Source organism: Ochlerotatus camptorhynchus, unplaced genomic scaffold (assembly GCF_037179485.1).
Source record: "Ochlerotatus camptorhynchus isolate MF236.1 unplaced genomic scaffold, CSIRO-AGI_Acam_v1.1 ptg000070l, whole genome shotgun sequence".
Lineage (NCBI taxonomy): Eukaryota > Metazoa > Arthropoda > Insecta > Diptera > Culicidae > Ochlerotatus > Ochlerotatus camptorhynchus.
The window spans coordinates 1470895-1494098 of NW_027040560.1; the positions used below are offsets into that span (position 1 = coordinate 1470895).

At 42.2% G+C, this 23204-nt stretch overlaps 2 protein-coding genes across 2 annotated transcripts; both read left to right on the plus strand.

The window, feature by feature from the left end:
- The first annotated feature begins 3367 nt into the window (after positions 1 to 3367).
- LOC135697378 (actin-87E-like) lies at positions 3368 to 4700 on the plus strand. Its single transcript, XM_065216993.1, has 2 exons — positions 3368 to 3898; positions 3963 to 4700. Exons 1-2 carry the CDS (start codon positions 3448 to 3450, stop codon positions 4640 to 4642), a joined length of 1131 nt encoding a protein of 376 aa, XP_065073065.1. The 5' UTR covers positions 3368 to 3447; the 3' UTR covers positions 4643 to 4700.
- A 331-nt stretch (positions 4701 to 5031) lies between these two features.
- LOC135697380 (actin-87E) lies at positions 5032 to 10214 on the plus strand. Its single transcript, XM_065216994.1, has 2 exons — positions 5032 to 5140; positions 8941 to 10214. Exon 2 carries the CDS (start codon positions 8963 to 8965, stop codon positions 10091 to 10093), a length of 1131 nt encoding a protein of 376 aa, XP_065073066.1. The 5' UTR covers positions 5032 to 5140; positions 8941 to 8962; the 3' UTR covers positions 10094 to 10214.
- Positions 10215 to 23204: the final 12990 nt, after the last annotated feature.

The window sequence follows — 23204 nt, forward strand, 5'->3', positions numbered from 1 at the left end:
CAAAATACGCGCTTGATAGAGAAACGCTCTCAAAGCTAGAGAATTTCTTTGAAGAAAAGCTTTATGTATGCGGCTCTAGTTTGGACTCGTTCCCAGAAGTGTTTCAAAATCCAAAACTGGTCTGTCACGATGCAGTTTCACTTCACTACTACCAAACAGGGCCATCTCTTCCAGGATATTATGATTTATGCGCTGAATGCGCTGATCAGAACACTGTTACTTCCGACAGTAAAGTTTTGTTGTGCAAAGTTTGCTACGAGAAGAAGAACTGTGGATCAGCTACCGTTACTCGTCGAGCTAGGGGCAGACCGAAGAAGGTGTAAATAAATTGTTGCTTCAGATGTGCTTTTCATTTCGGTTTCGAAAAATGAAAATAAAATTTGACGTTTTTTTTTTTGTTGTCCCTCTTTATTTTTTTTTGCCCCCCCCCCCCCCTTGAAAGATGTCGGACATAAAACAAATTTAATATTTGCATCAGCCTAAATAAAAAAAATGTTCTTTAACAACTCCAAATAAGCTATTTAAATTTCAATTTTAAAACTATTTTTATTAGTACAATTATAATCTAATATTATGGATTTAATATTTACAATTACTTAATTCAGAAAATAAGACTATATCGACACTTGACGATCCATCGTCAAGCCCCTCATCCTTGGACAGGGTATTCACATCATGAATACAAATTGAATATTAAAAGTAAACTTTTGAATCTTATGCAAGAAGATTTAAAAAATGTTCATTTTGTAACCGAAATAAGACTGTTGTGTAAAATGACTTTCTCTTTCGTTAAGCAAACCCCACACATATCAACATATTGACGCGAAGGGGAATTATTGACAATAATATTTATGATGTGAATACAGAAATATTGTCAATACCGATGAATTTACGTCAATATATAATGTATTGACAATCCCATTATTATCAATAAAATCAATCGTGTACGGTGCACTTTAATAACTTGGCTACAAAATCGTTTCTTGTTGTGTTTGCCGTATTAGATGCTAGATAATAGCTTCTTTTATCGAACTATGTATTGAAAATAGCTATACATCGAATTTACTTAGTTTTTTTTCCTTTCAGTGTATTTTTTTCTCAAAGAACTTTCAATGATGTCATTTTTTCCTTGATTTGTTTTCCGTGCTGAGCACCAATGTTACCGACGCCAGGGAGGCAGCTCCCACACCTGGACCCTACCTATCGACCCATCAACTCATGAACCGAAGACCAACGGCTTTACTTCCCTTCTTTGTTATGCCTCAGAACATCCCGGCGGCGCCGACTGGGATTGAACTGGGTGAGAGGCACTCACGCTTACCACTACACCACCGGCTCCGATTCTGATGTCATTTTGATCACATCAGTTGTCATACATAATCAATTTTTTGAACACGCCTTCTTCGAAAGTTACTCTGGAGAAAAAAATCATATTTAAATGAAAAATGCAACCATCGATAGCAGCGAACATATGAGTAATGTTTCATTCAAATCGGAAACACTCATAACCAACCGGTTTGCGTTTTGGGCTTGAAATGCTCTATGCTGGATCGCAACCCCCTGTTCCCTGTCCCCAAGACATGTGCAATATTTGAACAGTCTATTTTATTTTGGCTCCTGCCGGCGACGGCCGGTAGGTAATTTTATTTTATTCTTATAAAATAAAATTACTGAACTACTACTTTAATTTTCAGCCCCCAGCATTCCGACTCATCCTCATCACGGTCCAGATCTCCCTGCACATCTTCATCGTCGTCATAAGAGGAACTACGACGGCTGGGGCGACCGACTATATGGTACCGCCTGTTCCAGCGTACGACCGCTTCCAAAACGTTGTTATGCCTGTCGGCATCGGCGGCGGTACCTTAAACACTGGCGGGTTGCTGTACTCCAGTAACTCGCAGGAATCGTTAAGCACATTCTGGCGGGATGTGTTCCGGGAGATCTTCCCACACTGTGATGCGAGGCTTGGGTTCACGACCCGGTGCCCGCAGTTCATCAACCAGGAGGTTAGGCAAATGATTTATCAGCTGGGGGCGGTCCACTTCTACCAGCGATTGATCCATACCGGGAGCTGGAATTGGCCACTTGTCCAATGCAATTGAACAATGATAAAAAGCCGATTCACGAAAATCTACAGGGTTAATCTAACAAATCGACGATACTTTGTACACCATTCCCTAGGCTAAGCCCCAGCGGAGGTAATGGGAAGAAACTTAAGGAAGATGAGGTTACGGTTTTGAACAACTGTTCGGGGCCTAATACACATCGAAAGAGCAGTGGGTAACAGGAGGTTGTAAAGATGACCTACCCTAATGTGCAATGTTTCATTCAAATCGGAAAAGCTCGTGTTGCTATTTGAGGTGGATATGCTCTGTAGCAAAATTGAATCAAAATAGGTATTAAAAATATATGTTAAAGCTCCAATCAAATTCTCGGTTATTTTCTGGATGTTCTTGATTGCTTTCGATTCTTGGTTTTCCCGATTTTCCCGGTCCAGTTTCAGTTCACCCTGCATCCAATGCGCGAATGTGTATCTTTCTTGAGTAGCAAACACAATAATACCTATAATACTCTATGCCCATGAAAGTCGAAAAATATCCCAGCTACAAAGATTTCTTCGACCGGACCGGAAATCGAACCCACCGGCCCCTTTTTTACTGACAAGACTATCTGAGACATGTTGATAAACAATAATGAAAATAAACGACGTAGACGAAGTTTTCCTCATCTACCTCTCAAGTAAGGATTTTATTGAACGCTTCAACAAAATTTAAAATCTCCAATAGATCAATGACTGTCTGTGCCAGTGTATCTTTGAATCATCCAAGCGGTATCTCCGACAGGTGAGAAAGTATGCGCAATACAATGGGTTCGATGATAAATTAACGACTATTGCCTGCGAAAAACTAAACAATCAAAAATCTAGCTTGATTCGCAATATTTTTCAAGTGATTGATGATTAATTCACACAGTAAAATCTCCCAATTGAACACTCCCAACACAAGACTATCAAACCCACCGTGCTATCGAAGCACTGGTTGTGCTGCAAAATTTTCTTGATAAAACCCCCGAATCGGTCCAGATTGGGTAAGGAACGTGAGAACGAACCACCCACATGTCGAAATTCCATCGCCTCCATAGTCGAAATGTACACTCACTCACACGCCACCAAAAGGACCGATCACTCGCTGGTTAATTCACACACATCCCATTATCGCAGCGGTTCGGAGAAGTATTGCAATCCAAAAGCAAACTTATGACGTACGGCTCATTTTTATCTCAGACGCGCACACAGTTGAGCACGGTCGAACTGATAAGGATAAGAATCTTATCAATACCCTATAAATTACCAATCGATGCTGGGGACGTGCTTTAGTCGACGTTGAAGTGAACCTCGGGGTTGGTGGAAGTGCTCTACGTGATACGATACAGAAGAGAGAAAAAATGTGCGACGAAGAAGTTGCCGCGTTGGTCATCGACAATGGATCCGGAATGTGCAAGGCCGGATTCGCCGGAGACGATGCTCCGCGTGCCGTGTTTCCCTCGATCGTTGGCCGTGCCCGACACCAGGGTGTGATGGTCGGTATGGGTCAGAAGGATTCCTACGTCGGCGATGAGGCCCAGAGCAAGCGAGGTATCCTGACCTTGAAATATCCGATCGAGCATGGAATCGTTTCCAACTGGGACGATATGGAGAAGATCTGGCATCACACCTTCTACAACGAACTGCGTGTCGCTCCCGAGGAACACCCAGTCCTGCTGACGGAGGCTCCACTGAACCCGAAGGCCAACCGCGAAAAGATGACTCAGATCATGTTCGAGACCTTCAACTGCCCCGCTATGTATGTGGCGATTCAGGCTGTGCTTAGTTTGTACGCTTCTGGACGTACTACTGGTAATATTTGTTTGGATAGATATGATTTAGTGGAATGACTTGACATGTTTGATTATTTCTAAAGGTATTGTGATGGACTCCGGAGATGGTGTTTCCCATACCGTTCCGATCTATGAAGGTTATGCCCTGCCACATGCCATCCTGCGCCTGGATCTGGCTGGCCGTGATCTAACCGATTACTTGATGACCATTCTTACCGAGCGTGGATACACTTTCACCACCACCGCCGAACGAGAAATCGTCCGTGACATCAAGGAGAAGTTGTGTTACGTAGCACTGGACTTCGAACAGGAGATGGCCACCGCCGCTTCCTCGACTGCCCTGGAGAAGTCCTATGAACTTCCCGACGGACAGATCATCACCATCGGCAACGAACGCTTCCGCTGCCCGGAGACTCTCTTCCAGCCGTCTTTCATCGGAATGGAATCTGTCGGAGTTCACGAAACCGTGTTCAACTCGATTAAGAAGTGCGACGTCGACATCCGTAAGGATCTGTTCGCGAATACCGTCATGTCTGGAGGATCTACCATGTTCGCTGGAATTGCCGACCGTATGCAGCGTGAGCTGACAACACTGGCCCCACCGTCGATCAAGGTCAAGATCGTCGCCCCGCCAGAACGTAAATACTCCGTCTGGATCGGTGGATCCATTCTCGCCTCGCTGTCCACCTTCCAGCAGATGTGGATCTCCAAGCAGGAATACGACGAATCTGGTCCCGGAATCGTTCACCGCAAGTGCTTCTAAGTAATCTTGTTACACAACTGATAATAATTGTTCGGTAATAAAATTGTATAGACTGAAACACTCCATATAAGGTAAAACTCACACCCTGCGTACAATCAAGTAATTCATATGGTGCCGTTAATTCCCATCCTGTTGATAAGCAACGGTGAAATCAACAACAATGAGTAAGCCCTTCCATATCTTGAGCACTTCTCCGAATGAAAATTTCGACTTTTCCACTGCTGCTACTTTGGGAAATGTGCTGATTTTCTTGGTTTCCCACACACATCCAAGAGAAAATCGCGCGCACGTCCGTCCAGCTGTTGTTCGTCCCCGTGCGTTCCCGCGCCCGTCGCCCGGCAGGCATCGCGACGCCAACGCCGCCGAGGGTATAAATATTGGATTATTATAAATCCAATTAGCCAGTACTATACCGGAGAGCTGTCGAGTTGTGTCCTCCTCGCCAATAGTAAAATAGTGTCGGAAAGTTTTCCTCGTCTGTCGGAAGTTTGTTCTAAGGTGAGCGCCACACCACGCCAGTTGCCTTCAGTGTGTGGTTATCTACCGATCCAGGGTAGATTGGGTTTTGGCTGAAAATAGTAATTCACGTGATGTGGACATTTGAATGGAGCTGATTGGGCGGTTGGGAAGATAGCGACAAGTGCGTTCTTATCAGTGTCTATAGAGGAACCGAACGCAAGTGCATTGTGTGGTATCGGTGTGTTCGACTGGCCTTATCAGAATATGTGATGTGTGACAGAGAAAAGCGGAGAATTGGTGTAACGAAATTGGAGTAAACTGAAAATTGGAATAAGGATGAATAGCTTTTGCTTAAATTTGAGTGGTCATAAGGGTTTGTGATTTTAGAAGTGTCCGTTTTCCGTACAAGATGAGCCTAAATCAATCAAGATATTATTTATCGAGATGGCAAGGATGAAAGTCATGCGATTTTAAGGTTTTTTGCCTTGTTGTAATTTTCAACGACTTTTGATCATTGACGTAGGCTTAATTAAATTTATCCGGAGTCGTTTAATAACCGAAGCCAACTGTTAATGGATCCGTTCAGTGCATGATAAATACTAGCTTGAATAACTTCTTTCTTCCTGATGCATGATTCTGATCCTGAGAATCTTAGGAAACTTAGGAATCTTAGGAGTTTACTTCTTAACAGATTCAATGTTGTGAAAACGCCTGAATGTGGGCAATTCACAACATTTAAGCTGTGGAAACAGGACGGCCTAGTTGTTAGCTTCCAAACCCCTCATGCTGAAGGTTGTGAATTCAAATATTCGACCTACAATGTGTTGTAAAAGTGACTATAATACGAAAAAAATCATTTTGTGCAAAAAGTAGTAAATACAGTCAACTCTCCACAACTTGATATTTCGCAGTCCCTTCATTTTCCCATGTCTTATACTCTCCATATGTCGATATTTCCCTTTCGATGCCTCCTTCGATCGATGATCTATGTAGTGTTATTTTGATTCGATAACTCGATATGTCAAAGGTAGAGTTTCTGAATTCTGTGATGTTAATTTTAAAATCAAATGAACTTTAAAAACTTAACTAGTGAACATCCCGGACCCATCGGTGGAACAGAACATGTTCCTGATGTTTCGGGGAAATGGTCCGTACCTTTAATTTATACCATTTAAAAATTCAGGGGCTTGATTTGTTTTGTTTTTTTTTTTCAAGATCTGCAATATGGATATTTTTTACAAATTTTAAATTTTAACGATTTTTTTTTGAAATTCTGGACTTAAATATAATTCAATTGGAGAAATTTTCCAGAACCTATATCTTAGTAATTTTCCAAGGACACAGATTTGAAAAACATCAAGATTAAGGACCTTGGATAGTTGTCAAGGCTCATGAAATTGTATGATAATTTCCGAGGAACTCATTCCAAGGGAGTTCTGGGAAGAACTGTGAGGAAAACATCAAGAGCAATCTGCTTTCAAGGTAATCCTGAGGAACTTCAGATTCTATGTGAAACCTGAATACCAAGGTAGTTTTCAGTAGAATCCCTGAATAAGATTCGAAAGAAATTTTAATGAAAATTCATACGAAATTCTGCTGTTAATTCTGGTAAGGTATTCTGAGGAGGACAACAAGGAACTTCAAAGAAGAATTCAAGAGGAATTCTGAGGATAATTACAATAAGTTTATCCAATCCATGCAATACTTTGGGAGTATGCTAAAAGAGGGATTACAATTATATCGTAAAACAATTCCAGGAAAACTTCAAAGCAGCTGGGAAAAGCATTCCAGGCGAGTTCTGACTTGAATGCCAAATTACTTTTAATGAGAAATCTATGGAATTTGCTACTTCCCTGCAAGCGAATTCTTAGCAAACTTTCAAAGTGAGTAGAATTCCAAGGGAAGAAATCAAATTCAAAGGGCATTCTGAAATGAATGCATTGAAAATTCTGAGAATAATTCCAAAGGATTTCGTACCGATGAGCATTTCAAAGTAATTCCATGGGAATTGAATTCCCAGGATGATTCGAATTACATTTCAATGAAATTGCAGGCATGTTCCGGTGATAATTTTGAAGAAAAAAATCAATGGTGATTTCCAAGGGAAGTCTGATGAGCATTTTAAAAAATATGGGAATCCTGAGCAGAACTGAAAATGAATTCCTAGAAAAATTCCATAGGAATTCCTGGAGAATACAAAGTGAATTTTCCGGAGAAATCTCAGGGGAATTCCTCGGTAGTGCTGCATACATTATTAATTATTTGTTAAGACCATTACGGATTGAATTCAAAGTGTGTTCTGCAGATGATTTTCAAGAGTATTATGGAGCAAATTATAATAAAATACCAGAAGGAGGTCTAAGATGAACTCTGAGGGTATTCTGAGATGATCCAAGCAAACTCTTCAGAAAATACTGAAGAAATCCTGTAAAGATTCCCAAGGGTATCAGGATGATTCCAACATTGTTTCGAGATATTGAACAAAAAGAAAAAAAATCAAGATCCAGGATTTAATAAATTCTAAATTTAATTTAATAAGAAATCTTCCAGATTCAGGTAGTTTATTTTAAAAATACCCGAACATGGAGACATTTCCAAGATTCTGGAACGTCCAAATAGTCAGATCAAATACCGAACAAACTGTGTAAGGAACCTTGTCAAAATTTATTTCTGTCTGGGTTAATGACAATTCCTAATGGCTGGTCACCCTCAGGGCGATAGTGCCACATCTGGAAATGCCCAGAACCTATTGGCTTAATATTATAAATCAACTACTCAGAAGTTCCATAAATGGATTCTTGAACCATTTTTTGAATTCATATGAGTAGATGCAAAAGCAAGATGGCTTCGAACCCTGCACGTATTTAATATTTAGTTGCAATCAATTCTTTGGTAGTCTAGTCGCATAGGTGTATTAAGCGAAAACTCAAAAACGAACTATTTTTTTGACCATCCTAATGAGAAAATAAAAATACAGGTTTAATATTTTGCGATACCAAAACTACAATTTTTTACGAAATTTTGAGAATCAAAATACCGTTTTGGTATGGAATGGCTGTATCACAGACAAACAGACATAACACTCGCAAGTTGTTCATCGAAAAAGCATTTAACGGTCAAATTAAAAATATCGTAGTTGGTAGTACCGCCACATGTGGCGCGCATAGTCAATTCCCTTGCGTTTGACGTTTACACACTACCGCCATCTGTTCAGCGTACTACCCACCACAGTGTACTCAACAGATGGCGGTAATGTTTTAGCGACGATGTTTTACAGTGAGAAATATTCAATGTGTTATGTCTGTTTGTCTGTGGCTGTATGTTGATTCCCTATAAGAGTCTGCTAATGACTATGGCCTTATTTGGAGCATGATCAGCCACATGACCTATTCCAGTTAATCCTTAATCCTCTATATCCCCAACATAATCAAATTAGGAGCGTAGCCCTAAGTAACGGTACATTCACCGTTCAAAATAGGTGCACCACTCATCGAAATCTTTTAAAAAAAGTGAAGTGAAGTGAAAACTGCTCTCGCTAGATCCATCGTGCTACATGTACATTCCAACCGATATCATTCACGTTCCAAAATCAAATCTAAAAATATCTTCCACCAACTGGAAATTGGCACACTCATTCCATCTAGCTCCATTAGCATAGGAGCAAATCAAAACCACCCAACGCTGAAAATAGATCACCACAGTCCACATCTCGCTGACGCGATCCCGCCCTCGAATCTCGCCCACTTGTTTCAACAAATTCAACAATGAATACCTACTCCCCGCGAAATTACACATCACATTAACCGAACCGTCATTATCCCATTCTCTCTTCCCACCAGCTAATCCAAACCCGCCAACAAAATGTGTGACGACGATGTTGCTGCCCTGGTCGTTGACAACGGCTCCGGTATGTGCAAGGCCGGATTCGCCGGCGATGATGCTCCGCGTGCCGTGTTCCCCTCCATCGTAGGCCGTCCCCGCCATCAGGGTGTGATGGTCGGTATGGGTCAGAAGGATTCCTACGTCGGCGATGAGGCCCAGAGCAAGCGAGGTATCCTGACCCTGAAGTACCCGATCGAGCACGGTATCATCACCAACTGGGACGATATGGAGAAGATCTGGCATCACACCTTCTACAACGAGCTGCGTGTCGCTCCCGAGGAACACCCAGTCCTGCTGACCGAAGCCCCACTGAACCCGAAGGCTAACCGCGAGAAGATGACTCAGATCATGTTCGAAACCTTCAACTCGCCCGCCATGTACGTCGCCATCCAGGCTGTGCTGTCCCTGTATGCTTCCGGTCGTACCACCGGTATTGTCCTGGACTCCGGAGATGGTGTCTCCCACACCGTCCCAATCTACGAAGGTTACGCTCTGCCACATGCCATCCTGCGTCTGGATCTGGCTGGACGTGATCTTACCGATTACCTGATGAAAATCCTGACCGAGCGTGGTTACTCTTTCACCACCACCGCCGAACGAGAAATCGTCCGTGACATCAAGGAAAAGCTCTGCTACGTCGCCTTGGACTTTGAGCAGGAAATGGCCACCGCTGCCGCTTCTACCGCCCTAGAGAAGTCCTATGAACTTCCCGACGGTCAGGTAATCACCATCGGTAACGAGCGCTTCCGTTGCCCAGAATCCCTCTTCCAGCCATCCTTCCTGGGAATGGAATCGTGCGGTATCCACGAAACCGTCTACAACTCGATCATGAAGTGCGACGTCGACATCCGTAAGGATCTGTACGCCAACATTGTCATGTCCGGCGGTACCACCATGTACCCAGGTATTGCCGATCGTATGCAGAAGGAAATCACCGCCCTCGCTCCGTCCACCATCAAGATCAAGATCATCGCCCCACCAGAGCGTAAATACTCCGTCTGGATCGGTGGATCCATCCTCGCTTCCCTGTCCACCTTCCAGCAGATGTGGATCTCCAAGCAGGAATACGACGAATCCGGCCCCGGAATCGTCCACCGCAAGTGCTTCTAAGTGCACCACCACCACCACCACCACTGGGACAATGCCACAAAACAGTCTTAAATGTACTACCGATAGCTTTAATGATGCAAATTATTTGCGAAAATTTACTCTTCTGTTCGAACTTATCGAATCGTCTCAAGACTGCCTATTTCATCGAGCTTTAGTTTTTACGTTTTACTAAATTTTAATCATAAGTTGTCATCCCTTGCGCATCCCACTATTTATTTATTTATTTATTTTTTATTATTATAAAATGTCGAATCGAACTTCTAAGCGATTGTTTTACACCAACCTATTTATTGACATTAGAAACTATTTATTTTACGAAACGAGAAAATAAAATTGTTAAACTTTTTAATATGCTGGTGTTTTATTGTGATTAGCAATAAGTCCTTCCGGTTTGAAGAAGAAAACAAATTGTCTACAAGCTATATTGAAAGTACCCATTTATGAGTAAAATTTCACCCATTTTTAATGTTTACCCCATTAAATGAGTATCTGTTATTCATTATTGAGTATCCATTACTGATTAAATGTGATAATGGGTAATAATTACTAATTAAATCAATAAACATATTTCATAAAAATGGGCGAAATTTTACTCATTAATGGGTACTTTCAAGATAGCGTGTGTCATAAAATAGAGATCAGCAATTAATTGACACGCGCAGTGTGTGTTTTTGTGCTCGGTTGTCGCGCGTGCCAAAAACATGTTATCCAAGTTCATATTTCGCACAGAAACAAACATGAACTTTGGCAGACTGCCAGCTGAACCGGAAAAAAGCGGAATCGATCACAGCAACAACAAAAAAATTATATAGAAATCTAGATGCAGAACCACATTGATAGCTTGTTGATCTGACACAGCAAGGTATAATTTGGATGGGCTGCGTGTGCTCGATAAAGGACATTCGGCGGTTCCGTGAACAGTTAATCATTTTAGTGACAATGACGGACTCCATTTTACCTATCACTTCTAGACAAACATTTCAAAAGGTCCTATATGCATTGATTGACTCTCTTCATCGACTGTCTCTTTGGTAACTAACTCAGCAGCGACACATTTCTCTGATGTATTTCACGTTTTGGACGCGAGATAACAACCTCCTTTAGCAAACTATGTGGTAAAATTAGAACGCAATCTGTTTGCATAGCGGTGGTTATCAAAAGAGAGAGTCGATGCAGAGAATGGATAAAAGCAGATAGGACAATTTGAAATGTTCATCGAGACTTGGCATTTTGATGGACCCACATCTGGCAATCTACTTAACGTACAGAGTTCAACATGAATCAATATGTTCGCTGTACAGAAGCAGCAACCGGTGGAAACTAACGATTTAAAATTGACTCACTACTTGACTAGTCTATTGGTCCCAACCAAATCGATTAACGTACCCCATTCTAGTCGAAATGCTATTACTACACAATGTTAGTTTTGATTCGCTAAGAAAGTTTGACAGATGAAATGAGAGGTTCGTGGATTTACCTATGTTTCGAGGGGTGCGTCTATCAGCTTAAGCTGGGTTTAGATAGGGCAAGTCAATTGATTAAGTCAGTTGAATTCAACTAACTTGAACGCGAATTGAACGTGTAAACCAAGGTTGCAAAGATTCATTTCAGCTAAAATAATGTTTTTCGGAATAATAAAACCAAAAGATGGTATGATGGCATGTTTTACTTGTAACTTACAAGAAGAGGTTACAAAGTATGCGTTGGAAACATAAAACCTGTAAATTTTGCTTTCTATGAGTCACAATCAGCGATTTGCTGATCGCTGAGTGAGTGAGTGAGTGAGTGAGTGAGTTTGTGAAAAATCGCTGACTGTGACTCTCATGAAGTGAAATAAACAGGTTTAATATGTCAAACACATTCTTTGCAACCTCTTCTTGTATCCTACCAATTCAAAATTTGATCATGGCATCTAATTATTTCATAATTTAGAAAAACATTGTTTTAGCTGAAATGAGTCTTTGCAACCTTGGTGTAAACCATGCCATTCAACTGACTTGATCAACTCACTTTAATTGAAAAAAGTTGAACCAGGCTCAACTTTTCAAGCCAATTGAATTCAACTGAGTTGATCATTTGACTTGCCCTATCTAAACCCAGCTTTAGGACCGAAGAGAGTACCAAAGCTGAGCCAAAAAGTTGAGTACGTTTCTTAGGGACCTACTAGTCTTAGAGTTACATGGAAGCAGAGCCATTCCATAGCAAAACTATATGGTGGTTCTCAGAATTTCGTAAAAATTGGTAGTTTTGTTCCTTATCGCAAAATATTAAACCCGTAATATGATTTTGAACAAGCAATTCAGGCGTAACATTTGATAACGGCACAAAAGCATCTGTAAACAAACTTTCTAAGGCCCTTTACACGCTAACCGAAGTACGCCCACGCAAACCAATACCACTTTCGGAAAGGTGAAAGTTGCTCCTATCTGATGATGTTGTTGATTTGCGTGAGCGTACTTCGGTTCGCGTGTAAAGGGCCGTAGACAGTTTGTTTACAAAAGCTTTTGTATCGTTATCAAATGTTACGCCTGAATTATCGTTTGTTCATGCTTTTTGAAATTAAATCACATAGTATCTTCCCTATAGAGAATGTACAAACATTTCCATAAAATCTAGATTCATCATTCAAAATTCCATCAGATTCAATTAGCTGAAAAACATTAGAATACTTCCTGCACAACCTACAGTCTTGAAAGAATATTTGAATTTTTAAACATTTGAAGATCCTTGATCAACCTGACGTCTTGGAAAAATATCCAGAGAACAATATCTTCGTCTATATGGAGATCATTTGAATATTGCTGTCTAGGAATGATGTCTGAAAGAATAGCCTGTAACTTATGCACCGTTTCCTGAACATCTACAAAACTCCTTTAAGTTTTACCAAGCTTCCTCAGCTTTCCTCAGTTCCCGGAATTTATTCCGAATTTCATATTTTAATTCTACGAAGATCTCTGAACCTCTAAGCACTTCTGGAAAGACACCTAAGATATCTACACATATTCTTGCACATCTAGATAGTTCCTTGAAATTTAACGAAGTTCCCAAAATCTTCAAGAAATTTATGGAAGTATGAAGTAAGATCTCTGACAAACTGCAGCGAAGTTCCCTAAACTGAACCAAGGATCCCCCTAAAGTTCCCTGAAGTTTATTGAACTATTTTTAGATCTTCTACAAATCTCCCTGAACTCTTTCAAAATTCTTACCATTATATTAAGTTTTACGTAGCTCCTCAAAATGCTACGAAATTTACAAAACTGATTTTCCGCGAAGTTCCACGAACGAAATTTCTTGAATTTGTACGTTTTTTCCACAACTATTCCAAGTCCATGCGGCTTCAAAAAAGTGCCCTGAAATTATAAAGAGGTTCCCGACAAATAATGAGCTTCCCGGAAATAAAATAATGTTCCCTTAACTTCTACGAGGCTCCTCAAACTTAAATACATTTTCCACTTCTACGCAATTTTCAGAACTTTTCCTAATTCCTTATTTCTACGATTTCTTCTGAAGATCCATGAAGTTCCCAGAATTTGTACTAAGATTTCTCAATTTCTACAATGTTCCCTGAACTTCTTAGAAGTCCTTGAGTTTTACGAAGTTCGCAGAAGTTAAAGAAAAATCCCTGGGCCCATGGCCAATTGGTAGAGCCTGAAGACGTCTTATTATGCCATCGATTAAATATCGATACAATATAATTTCTCAAAATAGTTTTTTTCTAGTCCAGAACATAAGGATTTTTTTTAACTCTATTTGATCCAAAATTCAAAATAAATTTACCAGCCTTAATTGTTATGATAAACACTGGAGTCGCTTTTTACGCGGTTTTTTTTTACACGGTTTTTTACGCGGTTTTTTTTTACGCGGATTTCGGAATTTACGCGGTTTTTTTTTTACGCGGATTCCGGAATTTACGCGGTTTTTTTTACGCGGATATCAGAATTTACACGGTTTATCATTATACACTAGAGTCGCTTTTTACGCGGTTTTTTTACACGGTCTTTTTTACGCAGTTTTTTTTTTACGCGGATTTCGGAATTTACGCGGTTTTTTTTACGCGGATTCCGGAATTTACCCGGGACGTATCACCCGCTTAAAAAGCGACTCCAGTGTATAGGGGGAGGAGGGGCATAGTGAACAGGTGGGGCATAGTGAGCATCCCGCAGTTTGGCTCTGGATCTCCAGCTGCATGAAACAAATCAACTGGTAGTAGGTTCAATATCATTATGATATTGATCCTACCACCAAACAATTTGTTCCGAACGGCCGGAAGTCCAAGCTGGTGCACGGGATGCTCACTATGCCCCACCTGTTCACTATGCCCCTCTTACCCCTATCGAGCTGTTTTTACATTGTTCCTGGACTAACTAAAATCTATGTGTGGTGTCCAATTTTATTAATCGCTGTCAAGTAGTAAAATCGAACTTGACAAGCTTGACAAAAGACCGGCGAGTCAAAAAAAAACACCAAAAATTCTGGGACATACTCCTTCATCAGTACGTTGCAAATTTGTGAGTGGGGATCCTTGTGTTTGTATGTGTGTATTCCCTCTAACCCCCACTGGTCGGCGTGTTATTATGGATGAACTTTCTCTACAATGCCGCATTTATGGTCATTGTAGACAGCTTTAGTCCGGGAGTTAGAAGGTGATAGCTCCACCGAAAAACCGACATGAATGACCAAAGCAAAGCTCTCACCATATTCTGCTCTTCCGCCTCCGTTAATTGTTTCCTTAAGAATCCCTTGGACTTTTTCTCTAACACTTCGTATTTCATTCCGTGCTTCAACGGCAATTTCCTTCCGTAGATCGTCCTTGGTTGATTCTAACATGATTCCGCCTTTTCCGGGTTTTTCTTATTTTCCGAGGGAGAATTTCCGTTCCTGATTCGATGTTGACTACTTCCTCGCTGGTTGGTGTAGTCCGTTTTATGTCCACCATCTGTCACTGAATTGCCATGGTGATTTGGGGCGAGGCTCACGTCCAAAATCGCTGGTCCACCGAGTGCTTCGTGTGCGAAAAGAGAATGAAAGAAATACGAAAGGGATCAGTTTTAAGAAAAGTGACAGTTTCATCAGATTCCCCAACTAACCATACACAAGCAAAGTAAGAATATACAATCTATATTGCGACTATATGGTTACTTGGGTACTAATATGGCCGTCAGAATGGTTCATCGGTTGCGGTATTTCTGAAAGTGATGCGTTATATTTATCAATGTTTTGATTTTATCCTAACCTTACCTCAATGTTATATCACAGACAAACAGACACAACATTTATAATTGTAAACCCTACCGCCATCTGTCGTTTACACTATGATGGACAATACACTCAACAGATGACTGTAGTGTGTAAACGTCAAACGCTAGGGAATTGGTTATGTTCTCCACAAGTGGCGGTACTACCAACTAAGAAACATTTAAATTGACCGTTAAAAGCGATTTCGATGAACGTTTTAAGAGTGTTATGTCTGCTTGTCTGTGATCATACCTACACTATCGCAACTTCGGGTAATCTGCAAAAGTACTTACATTTTTCTCAGGCACTTTTGATCTAACTGCAATTACTCTCTTATACTCGAAATGTGCCACGACCAAATTGACACAACGACGCCCAATACGATTCCTGACCGAAGCGCAGGGAATTTGTGAGTGGGGGATCCTTCCAAATATACATTTCAAGCAAAATAATAACTTTTCCAGGCAAAAACAAGCTTCTTCAGCTAAAAAATTGCTCATTCAAACATTTTCAACTCAAATTGTTTGTTGGGTTGCATTTTAGGACATTCGTGATTAGTCCGGGGTGAGATTTGAACTCGACCTATGGATGCTAACCATTTACGCCAGGCCCGTATCCAGTTAAATATTATTAATGCAAAATCAGTAGTCAAATTGATTTTATTGATTGCAGGATTAGTATTCCGTTTGATTTAACAGTGTAAAATGTTGCTCTCATTTTTGCTGTGTCAACCGTTAAGTCAACCAACATTAGATCATCCGGAGTATTTAAAATAAATTACAACAAAACAGTTAGCTATAAAGCAAGACCATGCTGAGGGCGGCCGGTGCAGTCAAGGAATTTATCGGGTTGAAAAATGTTCGACTTCCCTGGGCATAGAGTATGATTAAACATGCCACACAATACTACTAATGCGAACATGGTACATGCTTAGAAAGCTCTCAATAAACAACCGTGAAAGTGCATCTAGAACACTGAATTGAGGACCGGCGAAAACGCCCAGCATGGACGTAATAAAACCAAAGAAGAAAAAACGAACTGCAGCATAACTTAACACGCGAAATTGCAACACAAGTACACGAGCCACTGCACTGATTTCAAATAGTATTAAGATTTTGTAGGAAAAATATGAAGAAATGGAACGGGATGAGTCTACTTACATGCATTTCCATCAACGAGGATTGATTCTGATAAGACACCGGAAAATTTTCCTACCCTAACAGCAATGCCCTAACAGGTAGTCTACATTTAGGCGCATTCTGCAAGAAAATAAAGCACACGCTAAGAAACAATGACCCGAATTTACGTAATCGTTCTACCCTCATTTTAAGCACCAAATTAATCCATGTTTGGAAAACCTTTACTAACGCAAATTGGAATAAGGGACCGTTCAAATATTATGTAACTGCTGTAGGCAGCTTGGAGCCTCTGATAGCCTACACTTAACCTAACCTGAAAATTCAGGTAACTTCCCAAAAATAGTAATTCAATAAGAATCACCTACTGCATATGAAATTCCATTAGATTGGCTGGTCGAAGTCAAGTGTCATACTGGTGAATGTTATGTGAAATTGGTGTTATAATTATCGTTGCATATTTGTAAGTTCAAAATGGCGATAGAAAGAAGGTGTTAGTTCGTCGTTGTTAGTCGCTTTGGGATTCCCAGACGGTCTATTTGAAGTTTTTGGCCGTAAGTGTAGTTAATCACTAATTGAATATTCTGTTATTCAATCTATATCTATCTTCTTCTATATATATAAAAATGAATTTCTGTCTGTCTGTCTGTATGTCTGTCTGTCTGCCTGTTTTTTTTTTTTGGCAAGGAGTAAACCTTCAAAAGGCCATCATGCCAAAGCTTGACGAACGGGCGCACGGTCGCGGTGACACGGTGTGTGGGATTCTTACCGCACTAAAACCTCCTTGAACGCCTTGCCCTTTTTCCCCAGGAACAACTTGTCGTATTACTTCGGAGGGGGCTGTGCATTTCGCACCTCACTTTACATCAGCTAACTGACGCTTCCACTTCGCTGATCGTCACTCCAATTTGTGAGCCATTTAGCTCCCAGCGTCGCGTTCTACTCGGTTAACTCCGATGGTGGATTCAGCCTACTCTAACAGAGAGTTCTTCCGGCTTCGGCTTTCACTTCGCACTTGTGTGAGCACATTACTACTTTCTAGCTGGTCTTCTCGCCATTTTCGCTACAGCGCTGACATGATCTGCGTTACTGCTCTGCTGACAGCGTTAAAGGTGCCCTCCTCTTGACACATTTCTTCGACGACATTCTCCGCGCTAAGGGCGAGCATATCCTCTCGCACAGCATCAAATCTAGGACATTCAAAGATCACGTGCTCTGGTGATTCTTCGACATTCCCACACTCCGGACAGAAGGGTGACCTTGTGTGTCCGAACCGATGCAGGTACTTCCTGAAACAGCCATGACCAGGCAAGCACTGCGTCAAGTCGAAGTTGACTTCTCCATGCTTCCTGTTCACCCAGGTCGAAAGAATCGTTATTAGCCTGTAGTCCTCCACCAAGGTGATGCCGATTGGGATCATACCGACGATAACGCATGCTGCCTCCATCGAAATGGTTCTGTACGCACTCACGACTCGCTTGGCCATGAGCCGGAACATACTGCTCAATTTCCTTTGGTTCTGCTTCGTTTTCAGCGCTTTAATCCAGGCTGGACCTCCGTACATTAGTATCGATGGGGACATACTGACCAGAGGACGCCTCTTGCTGCTGCTTGGAGCAGAATTGTTCGACATGATTCTGGCTATTGCGTTGATGACCTTCGCCGCCTTCTCGCAAGCATATTCGATGTGACTGTTAAAGATTAGCCGGTCGTCGATCATCACTCCCAGATACTTCAGCACGCCCTTCGAAACAATGGTGTGCTCTTCAACGGTGATTTCTGTCCGCTGCACTGCTTTGCAGTTATTGACCAACATCACTTCTGTTTTGTGGTGGGTTATCTGCAGCTTCGCTCCTTGCGTCCAGTTACCAATCGTATGTATCACCTTGGCCGCTAGCATTTCCACTTCTTCCAGCGTCTCACCGGTTACCGTCAAGACGACATCGTTCCAGACTACCTATATAGGTATTATCAAAACCGGGCGACGTGTATATGCCGAAAAACTATGCCCGAAGCCATTTTGTAATCCAAGATGGCGGCCATTGTTTTAAGAAAAAAGTATAAAATACTCTAAGATATGGATATTTTCGGAACAAGGACAACATGTAGATGCCGAAAATTTGAATGCCGGAATGGAATTAGCCATCAATTTTGCGTCTATTGTAGGGTATTTGACAGATTTATAAAACAGAGGACTGCCATCTTAGATTACAAAATTGCGTCGGACATCGATTTTGAGCCACTACATATCGTCCCCATTCCGGAAATACCCATATTGTGGGGGTATTTAACAGTACTATCCAGTTTATCTGTAACCAGAAGCTGCCATCTTGGAAATCAATTTGGCATCGGACAGTAATTGCTAGTCCGTAGCTATCACCGCCAATCCAAAAATCCACACATTGACGAGTATTTGACAGTATTCCCAACTTTCCCTGTATCCTGTAGCTGCCATCTTGGAGTTCACGTCAGTCCGATTTCGATATTCGGTCTCTAGACGTCCCAAAAATACGCGTAATGAAGGATATTTGACAGTATTTCTCTCTTTTTCTGGAACTGAAAACCATCATCTTGGATTTCAAGATGGCGTCGGACATCGATTTACGGTCTCTAGACGTCACCTTGATTCCGAAAATATAAATATTGAAAGGTATTTGGCAGTATTTTCAGTTCGCTTCGCTGTCGAGTTTTTTCTAGTTCGTTTTATTGCTACGTTCGCATCGTGGGAGTGCCGTCATCGACAGGCGCATTGGCAAGTCTAATTGCTCTTGCCAATAAACAAAGCATGGTACGCAAGCGTACTACTGCTCTGCATCGGAGGACCCTATCCAGAAGGCCCAAACGGATCCCAGCGCTGCTTCGAATGACGCAGCAAATCGGCTACTAGCAAACCAACATCAGGGACCGGTCGTCAGTGGCCCTCCGGAAAGACATCATCAAACTCACCCGGAGGAGCGGGAACTTTATAATCGCTGCCGATCTGAACGCAAAACACCAAGCTTGGGGCAACGGTCTGAGCAATCGAAACGGCACCATCCTGAACGAAGACCTGCAAGAGGGCCACTATACCATCTTGGCCCCGGACTCTCCCACCCGGTTGAGTCGATCTGGGGTCCATGCGACCACCGACATCTTCGTAAGCAACATGGGACACAACATCTCGCAACCTGTGGCATTCCAGGAGTTGAGCTCGGACCACTACCCGGTGGGGGTCGAAGTTGGATACTCGGTAAACCGATTCGTAGCTTCCCGGCGCAACTACCACCAACTCAACTGGGCGCAATATAAACACTGCGTCGACACAACCATCGACTACGATGTCCAACCGGGGACGTTCGGAGATGTTGACCGGTGTCTACAAACCATCGAGGAGGCGATTTCCCAGGCCAGGGAACAACACGTGCCAGTATCCAGACAGGTGAGTAACACCTTGACAGCCCTACCAAAGATCTCATTAGACTCCGTAACACCATTCGTAGGCAGTACCAGCGTACTGGCCTGCCTAACTTGAAGACCAATTGTAATCGATTAACAAAGATCATTCAGGCCAGGATGGTGGATCTCAGAAATAACGATTTTGCTAGTAAGATCCGCTCTCTCCCAGATTGTGCTAAGCCCTTCTGGAAACTTACAAAAATTCTTAAAAACAAGCCTAGGCTCATTCCACCACTGACCCCACTGGATCGTCGCGGCGACCCAGTGGTTCATCTGATAACTCCTGAAGAGAAGGCTGCCGCGATAGGTCAACACTTCGTCAGCTCCCATAATCTCGGACAAAACATCGTCAGCCCTCATGAATCTGAGGTTGCTGAAAATGCAACCAATCTTCTTCAGATTCCTAACATTTTTCCAGAGGAATCCGAGATTACGGCTGACGAACTGTTGGCCTATATCAAATCAACAAAAAACATGAAGGCCCCAGGTTTCGACAACATCCTGAATCTGGAACTCAAACACTTGAGTTCCAGATTCTACAACCACCTGGCACTGATTTTCAATCAGTGCCTCAGACTTGGCTACTTCCCCTCGTGCTGGAAGTCAGCTAAAGCCATACCCATCCGGAAACCTGGGAAGGATCCGTCCTCTCCTTCAAGTTATCGACCAATCAGCCTTCTCTCAGGGTTATCAAAACTGTTCGAAAGAGCAGTATACCACCGGCTCCTAACATCTGCCGATGAAAACAACTTGTTACTCGAGGAACAGTTTGGTTTTCGGAAAGGTCGTTCGACCGTCCACCAGCGGACTCGAGTAACACACAGTCTCAGACGGAACCAGTCTGTTTCGAAAACATCTGCCATGGCGTGTTGGACGTTGAAAAAGCGTTCGACAATGTCTGGCATGATGGCCTGGTGTTCAAATTGCAGCAGTACGGTCTTCCAATCTTCCTAGTGAAGATCATAAACAACTATCTATCAGACAGGATGTTCCGAGTCTCTCTGAATTGCATCACATCGGATGCTTTCAACATCGGTGCCGGGGTTCCACAAGGAAGCATCCTTGGCCCCATCCCATTCAACCTGTTAACCTCCGATATGCCGGCTCTCCCTGATGGTGGATCGTTCTCTCTGTTCGCAGATGACACATCCATCGTCTACAAGGGTAGGGTCATCAAAGCTCTGACTGCCAAACTTCAGAGAGGCCTGAACGCCTGTCTGAATATTTCAACAGCTCGAAGATCCGTATCAACGCGGCAAAGACCCATCTTTCCACACTCTAAATCTCCAAGACTTGTTCCGTCGGAGAATAACAAGATCTGCCGGAACGGCACAGTAGTGGAATGGTCCAAAGAGGTCGTGTACCTCGGGCTAACACTAGACAGCAAGCTTCTTTTCAGGGAGCACGTTGACAAAACGAAAACCAAGTGCAACATCTTGATAAGATCGTTGTATCCACTTAAAGGGTGATACGGTCAAAATTTGGTCAAGGGAAAACGCGTGTAAATTAAAAAATCAAATTAAATTTCTTTTTCAAGTTCAATTAGTATAAAATTCAGGAAAAATATTCAGTTAGGCTTCCGCTTTTCCAAATCCGAATTGCCGGGCCTTACGCTTGACCCCTGCCATCAGATTTTGTACAGCCACCTTGTCCACCTTCTTCGCCGCAGAAAGCCAGTTTGCCTTGAACTGCTGCTCGCCCTTAGCAGTTTTTTTGGTCTTCTTTAGGTTCCGCTTGACAATAGCCCAGTATTTCTCAATTGGGCGGAGCTCTGGCGTGTTGGGAGGGTTCTTGTCCTTGGGAACCACCTGCACGTTGTTGGCGGCGTACCACTCCATGGCCTTTTTACCGTAATGGCAAGATGCCAAATCCGGCCAAAACAGTACGGAACAACCGTGTTTCTTCAGGAAAGGCAGCAGACGTTTATTCAAACACTCTTTCACGTAAATTTCTTGGTTGACAGTCCCGGAAGCTATGAAAATGCTGCTTTTCAAGCCACAGGTACAGATGGCTTGCCAAACCAGATATTTCTTTGCGAACTTTGACAGTTTCATGTGCTTGAAAACATCTGCTACCTTTCCCCTTCCTTTTACCGTATAAAACTCCTGTTCCGGAAGCTGCTTGTAGTCGGCTTTGACGTAGGTTTCGTCGTCCATTACCACGCAGTCAAACTTCGTCAGCATCGTCGTGTACAGCCTCCGGGATCGCGCTTTGGCCGTCGTATTTTGTTTATCATCGCGATTTGGAGTCACTACCTTCTTGTAAGTCGATAGTCCGGCTCGTTTTTTGGCTCGATGCACGGTTGTAGACGATACACCCAGCTTATTTGCGGCATCTCGGAGAGAGAGGTTAGGGTTTCGCTTGAAACTACCGGCAACTCTCTTTGTCGTCTCAGCGGCTTCCGGTTTTCGATTTCCCCCCGATCCAGACTTCCTGGCTGTCGACAAACGTTCCCCAAACACTTTAATTACATTTGTAACGGTTGATTTGGCAACTTTTAGCGATTTTGCCAACTTTGCGTGCGAGTAGCTCGGATTTTCGCGATGCGCGAGCAAAATTTTGATACGCTGCTCTTCTTGCTTGGACGGCATTTTGACAACTGAAGAGTGAATTCCAAAATCAAAATAGGAGCAACATTCTACACACACACACCTTCAAAATGAGGGGTGTTCAGGTTTTTTAAATGCAAAATTGAAAGAAATACGTCAAGTTGATATTGACCAAATTTTGACCGTATCACCCTTTATCGCATGCTATGGTCCATATAGACATATTTAAAAAATTTCTGTATTTTCAACAAAAATTGTTAAGTACGCCATTTGATTACCTATAGCTTAAAACGGATAATGTGATTGGAATCAAGTCGATAGGTTGTATCATTGTCGAGAAATCGTTAAAAACGTACCGTGTAAATCGCGAAAAACCGTGTAAAAAAAAACCGCGTAAAAAAAACGTGTAAAAAACAGACTTCAGTGTACATGCTTGGTACGGGAGGGTCCACCAGAGCACCCGATTGAAGCGAAATGGATGAGGAGAGTGGAAATGCCAACTCTCTGTCTTAAACATTGCGTGAATAGATGGCGGGTTCTGCTCCCCACTCATTGATCTTCCAGTTTGATGGCTTGTTTATTGAGCGGTTGTATGATCACGGATTCACCCAAACCGGTTTTGACCCTTCATACAATGACAGGTTGATTACAATTAGAGGTTCTACCAAAGGTTGTCTTGCTACAGTGAGTGGTAGTTTCATATCACCATCATCATCAGGCAACTCATAGCTGATATTTTATGAAGAGAATAAATAA

What these genes read in the sequence shown, in the direction of transcription:
- LOC135697380 (XM_065216994.1), top strand. Translation starts at nt 8,963, where the DNA reads ATGTGTGACGACGATGTTGCTGCCCTGGTCGTTGACAACGGCTCCGGT.
- LOC135697378 (XM_065216993.1), top strand. Translation starts at nt 3,448, where the DNA reads ATGTGCGACGAAGAAGTTGCCGCGTTGGTCATCGACAATGGATCCGGA. An exon ending in CGCTTCTGGACGTACTACTG is followed by an intron (nt 3,899 to 3,962) that starts GTAATATTTGTT and finishes TTATTTCTAAAG; the next exon opens with GTATTGTGATGGACTCCGGA.